At 39.4% G+C, this 13,573-nt stretch overlaps 1 protein-coding gene across 1 annotated transcript in view; it reads right to left on the reverse strand.

Moving 5' to 3' along the window:
- The window catches only part of TRPA1 (transient receptor potential cation channel subfamily A member 1), a 52,310-nt gene extending 42,190 nt beyond the window's left edge, over nucleotides 1–10,120 (reverse strand). The window contains exons 1-3 of the mRNA XM_038579246.1: nucleotides 9,992–10,120; nucleotides 3,121–3,280; nucleotides 511–686 (exon numbers count right to left, since the gene is read on the reverse strand). Coding sequence (XP_038435174.1) covers nucleotides 511–686; nucleotides 3,121–3,280; nucleotides 9,992–10,102 — 447 coding nt within the window. The 5' untranslated portion in view covers nucleotides 10,103–10,120. The remainder of the gene's footprint in view (nucleotides 1–510; nucleotides 687–3,120; nucleotides 3,281–9,991) is intronic.
- Between the last annotated feature and the right edge of the window lie 3,453 nt (nucleotides 10,121–13,573).

Consider the following 13,573-nt stretch of genomic DNA (forward strand, 5'->3'; position numbering starts at 1 on the left):
GCATGTCATCTACTCCAACAAAAAACAGTAAATCACAATTATGTTTTTTTGTCTTTGCTGAGGAATTCATCACTGTCTTCCTTTTAATCATTATATCGGGTTAAAAAAAGGTAAAGCATTATTAAGTCACAGACACAAAGAGGACAAAATTTCTAATTCTGGCTTTCAACCAGTTATATGAGATTAGGCAAATTATTTCATTCTCTCTCTGCCTCAGTTCCCTCAGGTAGGAAATAGGCATAATAATAGTCTTACTACATAGTTTTGTTTCTTTTAATGAGGATTTAAAAGCTGAAACATACAAAGCATTTTTAAAAAAAATACTGATACATAACTCTTCGATAAAAACTATCATCATCAATCATTATCGGCTGGTCAAAAGCAAAACCAATGTTATAATTACTCTATTTTGTTCACAATGGCAGGCTAGATGGACCACTATGGTTCCAGCAGTGACTGTGGACCTGGGTCCCAGCCCATGCTCTGAGGGGGCACGAACAGCAGCCTTACCTTTATTACCTCGTTGTGCAAGCCCTGCACAGCTATATGAAGGGGTGCCATCATGTTGCTGTTTCGGAGGTTTGGGTTAGCTCCTTTGCTAAGAAGAAATTTAACACTTTCAACCTGGTTTTTTTCTGCAGCCCAGTGCAGAGGGGTATTTCCATAATCATCCATCACATTCAGCACTAAAAAAAAAAGACATCGAAATAAGAGTTAGGTTTTGCTTGAACTATATTCAATACATATGGCATGACTGTTCACCTCAAAACTCACTGCCAAGTGCTACTGACATAGGCCCTTCTTTATTACAAAATTAAAATATAGCTTCAGTTACCAAAAAACATCTAATGGACACCTACAGTATGCTGAAGTATGGCATTGAATGTCAAATGAGTTAGAGGTCTATCTGTAGCATCCACAAGAAATAGATTCTCCTCTTGCTATGTGTTTTTATCTGCAGTATGAATTTGGGGATAGTTATAAAATGTTGAGCTTATATAAAAACAGTAACTATATGCCAGAAACTCTGTGTTCCATACAACCATTATTGCCCTCAACCCTCCAATAGCCTACAAGGAACCATGACCATTTTTCAGAAAAATAAAGATGAAGCCTAGAGAGGTTCAAAATTTTGCCAGTGTTCCACAACCAATATGGAGTTCTGTAAACTGTCTTACTCTTTTAACCTAGTGTTAACATATTCAAATTTGGCAGGAAGGAAGGAAGTGGGAGGAAGGAGGGAGGAAGGGAAGGGGGAAAGAAAAAATTTAAAATATATATACATTGTAACATTTCAGGGAGGAGAATATCAAATCATGACTTCAAAGTTCTTAGTAGCATGACCCATAGCAATGGTTCAAAAAATATTAATGAGAAAAAAAAGACACACCACGAATAAAACATAAGACTGGAATTAGAGCTTGTGCCCCTGATGCTACACATCGTTGCCACTTGTTTCTATAATATGACACATTGTGCTATTTACCCTGGAAGCTCAGCATAAGAACATGCCCTTTCATACCACAGTGTCTTCTAGACATGACTGACTGTTTTATCAACCATTTTAATTAGTGGCAGGATATTATTATATCTGGGGGGAGCAGTCGTCAGTCATGATTTGGGGCTCATGAGCAACTATGCTGCACCCACACTTCCCGTTTTTCCCCTTCCAAAATTTATCTTTCCACTTTCATTCATCCAAGTACCTCATTCTCAGCCACACAAATACACTCCCCCTCCTTCTATTTCCCCCCCTCCCTCCCTCTCTCTCTCTTTGACCATTATGTTTGATCAAGATACTCCATTCAAGCAATTCATTCAGCACCAAACTTAAACAGGGGCCTAAAATGATAAATGCCCATTCACTCATTAAATAACTTGAATTTGACTTTTATCTCTATCAGTTCTCAGAAATCATTTTTACAAAGGTAACTGAGGCCTTTGAACACAAGAGTTACTGTGATCTTCTTCCTACTTGCATCTCTTTGGTGCAGTTATCTTTATGATGCATCTATCCAATAACTCTTCCCTCAGCTTCTTTACCATCAATCTCATATCCACCATCCTCTTCACCATCCTCTTGCTGGCTTTTCCTCTGCCATCTGATCCTTAATATCGGTGCTCTCCCCTTAGCTACCTTTGCTATCAATTTCGAGGTCTCCTACAGGATTTTCATGCACTTCCACAGCCTCAGCTACTTTCTTTGAACAATGGCCCCATGGGAGCAGTTTTCCCCCTTCTAGAGTTCTAGTCTACTATAACACTAGCTACCAGTCTACTGGGTATTTCCAAGTAGATGCCCTTTGGACCTTTAAGACTTAGTATGCCCAAATCAAACTCATTATTCTTCACACGTCATTCTCATTTGTCTTCTGTTCTTTTTATATGCCTTCTTTTCTGGATAGCTATACTATTAGCCAAATCTCCTAAATTAGGAATCTCAAAGTCATTTTAACTGCTTGCCACTTACTCCTCACATTCAGTCTCTTATCAAGCACTGTCCGCACTACATGCAAAATAGCTCCTGATTCTCTCCCTTTCTCTCTATTCCAATACCAAAACCCTGGTGGATTCTCATCTTCTTTTTGCTACTAGAGCTTTTCAACTAGGCTTCCATTTATAATCCATCTTCTACAATATTGATAGAATCAGTTTTAGATAATAAAGGTCTTATCACAATATCTCACTGCTTAAATCTGTGGCATTCCCCTTCCTTATGTGACTGTAGTTGAGTTTCTCAAACAAGTCTAAGTATGCACAAAGCTGGATAGGAGAAGATGTTCCATCTTCTTAGAGTCTCAATTTTATTCAGTGATATGCAATATAAGTGCAAAAGTATCTCAATGGAAATAATGAAGAAGAATACATAAAATGTATATGTGTATGTGTATGTGTATGCATATTGTGTAGTATCCCAGATCTCTGTACCACCCTTTGCAGTACTTCAGTGGAAATATTGAGGAGCACCAGCCTGAAGGGAAAACCACACTCCTGAGTGAGGTACTCAGGCCTTTTATAATCTGGAAGTAATTTGCCCTTTAGAATTCCTTCATGCCACTCTTCCCAATGAATCTAATGGGATGATGGACTTATGCAGCACTCATTGTAACATCCTGTGACCTTCAAAAGAGGAGTCACTGATGATCATCTCCATCAGCTCCACTTGACCTTCTTCTGCGGCATGGTGCAAAGGGGATGTGTTCATATTATCATATTTGTTTAATTTCTTTCGTTTCTTCATAAAGTTTTTATATCGACATGCACTTCCATCAAAAACCACCTGGAAGTATATAAAAAAAAAGTGTTACCTCAAAAAAAAAAAAAGTGTTACCTCCAACAAGCAAACATAAAACTTATTAATACAAGTTAATTTTTTAAAGGAGGAAGGGGCAGAGGGAGAAGGGGAGAGAGAGAAAGAGAGAGAGAGAGATAATCTGTTGAGGGTGGAGCCCAATTTGGGGCTCAATCTCACAACCCTGAGATCAAGACCTGAGATGAAATCCAGAGTCAGACGCTTAATCAATTGAGCCATCCAGGCACCACAATACAAGTTAATTATTAAAAGGTTACCATCATTCAAAACTATTTATCACACTTATGATAAAGTAAACATTTTTTGAAGGACACAAAATGAGTACAAGACATATAGAAGGTATAAGTAAATGCCTGAACATTAATAAGTACATTAAATAAATGACTTGCTTTTCTGATAATAAACTTTGTATATGCTGTAGAAATAAAGCCCTTGAGAAAAGTTTTGTTGAAGTAATTCTAAGTGATGTGATCTAAGAAACAATAAGTATATGAAAATACAGAGAAATTTTCTTTGCCAGGTGAAAATGTACTTAAATCATAGCATGAGAGATTTTGATTAGATAAAAAGATTTTCATGAATGTAAAAGATTAAGTCCAGGAATCTAAATTATGGTCCTCTCTTTGACCTTCCTGCTGACAGTCAATTCCCAACCAATGTCTCATTATATAGCAGCACTAGAATCGTACTGAAGCAATGCCACATAACTTACTTTATCAGTAGTCTAGATGGCTATCCACTCCCCCTCCCACCCCCCCAGAAATAAGTAATTCCTCCTCTTTTGGCTACCAGTTTCCTGCACCAGGCCAAGTCTGCTCAACCTCCTCATCGTTCTCTGCATACTGAAAATGCAAGCATTATTGTGCACTAATACTAAGGACCAGATACAAGGACACTGAGAGGTTACACAATTTGGCCAAAGATACCCAGTCAATGGCAAAGTCATAATTTCAACAGGAGACACATGGTATATATATTTTGGCTGACTGGTGAATGCTGGAAAAACCAACATACAATAGAAACTGGGGTAAAAACCATTGTCATGGAATGAGCTGTGTGACAGACTACGATATTATAAACCATAAGAACAGACATTAGAAAGCAAGTTCAGTAGGTTTTTAGGCATAGTTGGCTATGGTCTCTGGCCTGTGAAAGTGTAACTCTAAACACATATTCACTTCCTCTGATGTCAGGGGAGGAGTAAGAGCTTTTTTTGAATATTTTTCTCTAACATTCTCTTTTCTTTCTCATGCTTTTTATATTCTTTATTATGACTGGACTCAGGATAATTTATCATAAAGGACATTGTGTTTCTTCCTTATAAAATTTTGTAGTGACAGTGTTGACATTCTGCTTTTGATTCGTTCTCACAAGATATCACAAATTCCCAAACAGAATTTTTTCTAGAAAATCTCATGGCCTAAACAGAATGGACTTACTAAAAATTAAATACATCTTTTAAAAATAATTTTATTTGATGTTATAAATGTTACAAACAAAATTTTATAAAAGCCTTCATGTGATAAACTTGGTTCTATTATCCTGCCTTGCATTATTTAAATTTTCACAAATATTTTAGATCAAAAGTATATTGGTTTTCCAAAAATTGTCTAATGGATCCTCTCTTAACTGACAATCTCTAATTCCCTATTCTAGTTCCCTACTTGAAAATTCTTAGTGTCTGTTTTATAGAGATTAAGAATTTTCAAAAAATCAATTTTAATTATATTTATTATGCTTCAATTGACAAGTTTTATTCAAAGTTGCTTCTAGAATTCCTTATATTTGAAAGTACTTAGGTATTATCAAGAAATATGACCTGTCTTACTCTACTGATAACATTTTCATATTGCTTGGGTATGGTGGTATTACTGATAACACATCAGTCCAGAGACATCAGAAATGGCACTGAATTACATATTTTGCTATTTGACTGCCAAAGCCAAATTGTAGAGTTTGGCCCAAAACTGAGGCTGTAACCAAACCCTGGCATGTCGCTGAATTGCATACAAGTGTTCTACTCCAGATGCCAGTCTCTTCTAGCACGATGCTGTGTTCATGTTGTGCTTAGCTTGAGCTATACCAGGTTGTCCACCTGAACGAAGTGGGCCCTTCTCTCTTTCCTTTCCATTTCACCTTCCTAATGCCCTCTTAGATTCTCCCTCCTTCTTGACGCTTTCACGAGAGCTACAAGATGCCATTCCTCTAGCTTAGCCTTTATGTCTCTCACGACTGCACAGTGAGACACAGGCCATAGAATGTATGGTGACATTACAGTGCTGACAGTTACTGGAATGTATGCCATGTATTCTCATGTTTTGAATTTTTTCTCCACTTTAATTTCTAATACGGTAATTATTGGTAGCTTTAACCCCATAAACAAGCATTCTTTGAAATCTTCAATTTTGTTCATGTGTAAAGGGATTCTAAGATAAGAAAAAGTTTGAGAAATACTCTCTAGTTCATTCCTCATACTATGTATGCTGTATGTATACTACACATTTGCATACTTATTTTGGATGATATTCTATATATGCAAATAGGTTTTCCAGAAAGAGAGAGTGAAGGAAGGAGAAGAGAAAAGAAGACCCGGAGCTCTTACAGAACAGCAGGTGGAGCCATATGGACTATTATACACCCTACAATTTTTCCAGATTACCTTTTTTTTTTTTTTTTTTTTTTATTTTTTATTTTTTTTTTATTGGTGTTCAATTTACTAACATACAGAATAACACCCAGTGCCCGTCACCCATTCACTCCCACCCCCCGCCCTCCTCCCCTTCTACCACCCCTAGTTCGTTTCCCAGAGTTAGCAGTCTTTACGTTCTGTCTCCCTTTCTGATATTTCCCACACATTTCTTCTCCCTTCCCTTATTTTCCCTTTCACTATTATTTATATTCCCCAAATGAATGAGAACATATAATGTTTGTCCTTCTCCGACTGACTTACTTCACTCAGCATAATACCCTCCAGTTCCATCCACGTTGAAGCAAATGGTGGGTATTTGTCATTTCTAATAGCTGAGTAATATTCCATTGTATACATAAACCACATCTTCTTTTATTTATTCTTGAGAGACACAGAGAGAGAGAGAGGCAGAGACACAGGCAGAGGGAGAAGCAGGCTCCATGAAGGGAGACCCTCCCAGACTACATTTTTAGAAATCAATGAGAAAAATTAATGGAACCTCATTCCACTGTAATAGTAATATATAAACTAAAATTATTTCTCGGGGATCCCTGGGTGGCTCAGCAGTTTGGCGCCTGCCTTTGGCCCAGGGCATGATTCTGGAGTCCCAGGATCGAGTCCCACGTCGGGCTCCTGGCATGGAGCCTGCTTCTCCTTCTGCCTGTGTCTCTGCCTCTCTCTCTCTCTCTCTCTCTCCATGTCTATCATAAATAAATAAATAAATAAATAAATAAATAAATAAATAAATAAATAAATAAATAAATAAATAATAAATCTTTAAAAAAATAAAATAAAATAAAATTATTTCTCAATGTCCCTCCCAGCTTGCATATATGAGACCAAATAATACATCTGTTTTTTTTTTCTGAAGGTATTTCTTAACAAATATCTCATCACATGAACCAAAACATCTTACAAGACAGTACCTTACCATAGGAATCACCTTAAATAACTACTTCCTGAAAATACAGAAACTTTCTTCAAATAAATGATCCAGATATTTGCTTTAATTCTACCTTTGTTGTGACTGATCACATCTGCTCACATGAAATAAAGTATTAAAGTAGCTAATGTATTTTAAAATAGTTAATAAACATGGAGCATATTAGATTTATTCGACAACAAAAGCATTCATTCAACAAATGCCAGGCTGAAATAAATAAGACAAAATCCCTTAAAATTGTGAATTTTGGTTTTTGCTCTGTTATCACACAATAGTACCAAAGAAATCACTTTTCTATGACTCCTTTAAATACACAGGTATCACTTTTCAACTACAAAACACATAATTTTAGTGAAGGATAGAACAATGAGCATGCAAACATTTCCAAACTTAAACAGATTCAGTAATAAATTTAAAATAAGCTTCTTACAGAAATGAGCTGTTTCACAATGTCTCACTATATCAAAGAAAGTATCATTTGGAAGTATTGAATTTTATGATCTCCCAGTGATAATAAAGGGATTACACTGCCCACCCCCAGTGCCAGAGAGAACAATTTACAGGTCTGTTCATTGATGTGCTGTCAATACAAATCTCATTACACACTCTTGAGAACAAGTACTATGTTCAGATGCTCATAAGGTACTGTTGAATTCACAATGACAAAAGAGCATCTAAGTACTTTATATAAGTTCATCAGAAGTGCTAAACAGTTTGAATTCAGTACACAATATGATAAGTCGGGTTTTGAAGAGACTTCTTAAAGAAAGTACTGGAAGTAACCAAGGATGTCATTTAGACAAAGTTATTATATATTCACTCAATATAGCTTTTTATTGTCACAGGGTTACTTCAGATTCTTTTGGATTCTGAACTATATGACCAGATACAGAACATAACAGACTACATGACTTTTTAAAGAAGCTCATTCTAAGCACTCTAAAACAGAGATGTCAAATACATTTGTTCTAAGTTGCTTTAATGAAATACACACAAGCAGCAATGGGGTAAAAAAAGAGGGAAACTAGGTGAAAGACCTGCAAATGAAGGGTCAAATGCTAATGTATTAACTCTATTGAAAGAAAGCCATGGAAATAGGTAAAGGCTTCAGTCAGATGGTTCTTTCCCACCTTTCTCATCTTGTAAGGTTTCTTCCATCCTTTGATTTTTGTTAGTATTCCTGAGATGGTATGTCTATGCTGGAGAAAATACTATACACTGTGTCTTTTTTTTTTTTTTAAGATTTAGTATATTTAGTATATTTATTCATGAGAGACACAGAGAGAGAGAGAGAGAGAGAGGCAGAGATACAGGCAGAAGGTTCCATTCAGGGAGCCCGACATGGGACCTGATCCCAGGTCTCCAGGATCAGGCCCTGGGCTGAAGGCGGTGCTAAACCGCTGAGCCACCCATGCTGCCCCTATTGTGTCTTTTTAATCAGTAAATCCTTAGAGTCAGAACTTTCCACAATATTATACATACTGATTTGCAATTGGTCTCAGGGCTGACATTACTGTAGATAATAAAATACATCAGCCCTTCAAACTAACAAGCTCTATTGTGGCTTCTAAAAGCCTTAAATAATATAAATGGCTCTACTTGACTTAGGCAATAAAACTAAATGAAGACAAAAACATGAAGTTAGAGACTCTGTGCTAGAGAAATCCTTCAGCAAGTATCTCTTGAAAACAAAACCACACTGGTAAATGAAATATTTCTGATGAGATTTTTGAAATATAAAATTTTCTTCCAATCTGTAATACTAATTCCAAAGACACTATCCTAGTGCTTGAAATCAACTCATGTCATCAATTCTTCGGATTAAGCCAAAAGACCCTAGTTAATATGCTAACATTAAGGAGGAGAGAAAAAAAAAAGATCAGTGTTTAATCTGGATGCGCAAAAAGGGGAAGTCTGGTTTGTCGGTTTATGTGATTTACTACACATGCCTGACTCACACGATGGCAACAGTGTCAACTTGTGCAACCTATTTAGAGGGCAATCTGATGATTTCCATCAAAATTAAAGCTAGGCATACCACTTGGCCCTGCTAAGACTTTAACATACATACTATTCACTAATGTACTAAAACAATAAGCCGTATCCACGCTCACAGACACAATCACATGTGTGATAGCAAAATAAAACAAAAACAACCTAAGTGCCCACTCATGCTGCACTAGTGAAGTAAATCAGGATACGTTCACACAAGGGAATACTATAATGCTGCAAAAAAAGAGTGAGGTATGTCTCCAGGTGCTGAATTTTAAAGCGCTCTAAAATACAATTTCATAAGTCACGTGTGTGAATTTGTGCAAACTCCCCCTCTCCCTGTGCTCTGGAAAATACCTGAGGAACTTTAACTAGATTCCACTTTGGAAAGGGATGGGGGGGGGGGGGGGAGTTTGCAGAAGAGACACGTGGTATTTTAACATTCAAAAAGAGACTCTTGGTGGGGAGGGGGGGGGCAGCGGTTTGGCGCCTGCCTTCAGCCCAGGGCCTGATCCTGGAGTCCCGGGATCGAATCCCACGTCGGGCTCCCTGCGTGGAGCATGCTTCTCCCTCTCCCAGTGTCTCTGCCTCTCATGAATAAATAAATCTTTAAAAAAATTAGAGAAAGAGAGAGAGAGAGAGAGAGAGAGAGAGAGACCCTCCCTCCTGCTGGCGCTGCTCGGAAAGCCAGGGACTGCTTCGCTGAGCCCCCAAGCGCGCAGTCCCCTGACCTCTCCTGACGCCGGGGCGTGGGGTACAGACGCCCATCCTAGCCCTGGGCGCCTCGCGAAGACCACCTACCCCGCAAAGGGCCTCCCCTCCTTCCTGCCCCCCCCGCCCCCTGGAGGAACCCGCCAGCCCGGCCCTTTGGGGTAAGTCTCCCCGGACTGCAGGCGCTGCTGCGGCGCCTCATTAACGCGCCCACCCCCTCACCCCCCCACCACCACCCCCAGTGCGCGGCCTCCTCGCATCCCGGGGCTGCGGGCGGCCTGAGCCCCAGGAACTCCGGAGCGCCCAGGTAAGCACCGCCGGCCCAGCCCGCCGCCCAGGGTACCTTCAGCGCGTCCATGGAGTCGTCCGTGTGGTTCTCCACGCCCCGGTACACTGCGCCCTGGGGCTCCTCCTGCTTCCCAGGGCTCAGCATCTTCCTCAGGCTGCGCCGCATCGACCGCGCCCCGGCGCCACCTGCGCCACCTGCGCCACCTGCGCCAGCTGCGCCGCTGCTCCGCGCGGGCGCCCGCACCTGCGGCGAGGGAGCGCGGGGAGCCGGGAGCCCGCCGCCCGCCACCCGCTCCCCCGCGGGCCCCGGGAACTTCGGGAAGGGCTCGGCGTCCCGGGCTACTTGCAGCGCAGGAAGCCAGGGGGCTCCGGGGCTCCGGGGAAGGAGGCAGGGACGCCGACCTCGGGCCGCGCACCCCCGATCAGGGTGTCAGGTCTGGGTGGATCCGAGGAATCTGGAAGCTTTTATAAGAAAAAACAGTAAGAACCGCCCACCCGCTGGACCGAGGCGGGGGGCGGGGGATGGTGGTGGTTGAGACTGAGAATAACTGAATGCTGAGTGTCTTGGGAGGATTTTTCTTTTTTAGGACTCCCCCCACCCCCACCCCCACCCCCACCCCCACCCCCAAGGAAGGTTCATGAGGTTGAATTTCCCTCTTTAGGCTCTTTGACTTGGAAGTAAGGTTTTTATGCAAACTTCTTTTTCCTGGAGATCAGGGAGAAAGAAGGAATCCTAGCGCTGGTTTGAGCCACTAGATTGGGGCCCTTTGAAGCTCAGGTCCCGTTTCCTGTGGATGGCAGTACTAATCTCAGGATTCAGTGTCTCACGATGGCTTAAAAAAAAAAAAATGACTGTCAGTCTAAAGGTAAATCATATTGACCGCTGTCGGCTTGTTTTCGCTCAGCTGTGTTTGTGAAAGGCTTATCTCCATGGGCCTGCCCTGCGTCTATTAATCGACAGCACGAGTGTAAGTTGTGGAGTGGAAGGTGTCTCCCCTCAATTGAAAAGGCTACTTCTCTGGCTCATTCAGTGGAGCCTTTGCAACTGTAGCAAGTACGTTTAGTCTACAAGGTTAAAAGGGAAAGACTTTTTTCAAAAACTGGTTACACTTTGCAACAGACCAAAACTTCAGCTTTGGCTGTCCCTTGTTTGGACAATCTGTGTGCTCCTCTGAGGCCCTGGATTGTCATATTGACCTGGCCCTCTCCAGCACCTGTCACCCTGGATTGTCATATTCATCTCCAGCACCTGTCACTAGACCCTCTTGGCTCCAGGACCTGGCATAGATCCTGTGCTAAATAAAGGTGTGTGGACTACTTGACCTAGGGGCTACACTGGGCTGAACTTAAGGGTAGGTAAAGTGGTGTGGTGATATTTAGGAACTAGGGAAGCTGCACCCCCCCCCCCCTTCAGATCTATCAATAGATTTTGCAGGTTGCCATCAATTGTCCCTTGGAATGGAATTCCTTAGGAAGATAATATTAAAGTTATCACCACTTACCAGTTGTTGGGCATTTGGATTATTTCTAATTTTAAGTTATCATAAGTAATGCTGCTATGAAATCTTTCATACAAATCTTTCTGTGGACACATTTTCTTTTCTTTTTTCATATTTTCATTTCGCTTGGTTAAATACCTACTCGTGAATTGCTGGGTCCTACAAGTGTTTGGCTTTATATGAAACTGCCAAACCATTTTCCAAAGTGGCTGGGCCATGTTACATGCTCACCAGCGCTGGATTCTAGTTTCTCCATATTCTCACCAAAACTTGGTGTCAGCGATCGTTTTGATTATAATCATTCTAGTGTGTATATTGTGGTATCCCATTATGGTTTTAATTGGTATTTCCCTAATGACTAATGATATTGTCCATGTTTTTCATTCTTTATTAGCCATTCATATGTCTTCTTAACAAAATGCTTATTAAATTACTTTGATTTTTTAAAATGAGTTGTCTATATTGAATTGTAAGAGTTCTTTATTCTGCATACAAGTCTTGTATCAGATAAATGATTCACAAATATTTTTGCAGAGTGTGGCTTCTCTCTTCTAAATGATGTCTTTTGAAATGCAAAACACATTAAAAGGGCTTATGATTTTAGTTCATTCTGGGATACTTTTTGCATGTGGTGTGAGGTAGAGGTGTAAGTTCATTTTCACTGCATATGGATATTCAGTTGTAACCATTTGTTGAAAAAACTATGCTTTCTTCATAGAATTGCCTTGGAACCATGGTCAAAACTCAAATAGCCATAAATACATGGGTTTATTTCTAGACTTTATATTCTATTCCATTGCTCGATAAGTCTATGCATAAGGAAGTCAACACCACAGTCTTGATTTTGTAGCTTCATAGTAAATTTTGAAATCAGATAGTATAAACCTTCCAAATTAAAAAAAAAAACAAAAAACAAAAAACCTTCCAAATTTGTTCTTTTTCCAAATTGCTCTGGCTCTTCTAAGTTCTTGGCACTATAAATTTTAGGATCAGCTTGTCAATATCCGTGGTAAAGCTTGCTAGGATTTTGATAAGAATTGCACTTAGTCTATAGATCAATTTGGCAAAACTGCCATCTTTTTTTTTTTTTTTAATTCACAGGAGACATAGGCAGAGACATAGGCAGAGGGAGAAGGAGGCCCCCTATGGGGAGTCCAACCCGGGACTGGATGCCTGGACCCAGGATCAAGCTCTGGGTTTCCTTTCCCAACTGTATGCCTTACTTCTTTTTTCCACCATAATGCATTGGTTAGACGCTCCAGGACATCTTTGAATAGATGTCCAGAGAGTGGAAATTCATTGTCATTCACCATTGAACATGAAGTTAATATTAGAGTTTTCATAATTGCTTGTTATTAGGTTGAGAAACATATCTTCCATGATGACTTTATTAAGGGTTTTTAATAATGGGGTGTTACATTTTATCTGATGCTTTGTCTACAACTATTAAAGTGATTATATGCTTTTTCTCAGTCTATTACAGTATTTTACATTAATTGATTTTCTAATATTAAATCAACCTTTTATATGCTGCTGAATTCAATTTGCTAATATTTTTTAAAGATTTTGGTGTTAATGTTTATGAAGAATATTGGTCCGTAGCTTTTCTTTAGTATAATGTCTCTGTATAGCTTTGGTATCCATGTAATAGTTGCCTCACTGATAGAGTTGAGAAATGTTCCCTTCTATTTCCTGAAGTAGTGTATATAGTATTGGTATTATTTCTTTCTAAAATTTCTGATACCAGTCATCAGTGTAGCCTTGTGAATTGGGTTATCTGGGCTTTTTGTTTCCTTTCTGGGAATGTATTTAATTACCAATTCGCATTCCTTATCTTTTATAGGTCTTTTCTGAATTTATACTTTCCTTGAGTAAATTTTGGTAATTTTTACCTTTCAAGAAATGTATCTATTCATCTAGGTTGTCAATTTTTGAAGTAAGTTTATTCATAAAATTCCCTTACAATCCTTTAAATTACTGTAGGGTCTGCACTAATGTTCCCTCTTATATTCCTGATTTTGATTATTTGTGTCATCACTCTTTTCTAGCTAGTAGTTTATCAAGTTTCTTGATCTTTTCAAAGAACCAATTTTTAATTTTATTGGTTTTCCTCTGTTGCCTTTTTACTTTAGGTTTCA

Source organism: Canis lupus, chromosome 29 (genome assembly GCF_011100685.1).
Source record: "Canis lupus familiaris isolate Mischka breed German Shepherd chromosome 29, alternate assembly UU_Cfam_GSD_1.0, whole genome shotgun sequence".
Lineage (NCBI taxonomy): Eukaryota > Metazoa > Chordata > Mammalia > Carnivora > Canidae > Canis > Canis lupus.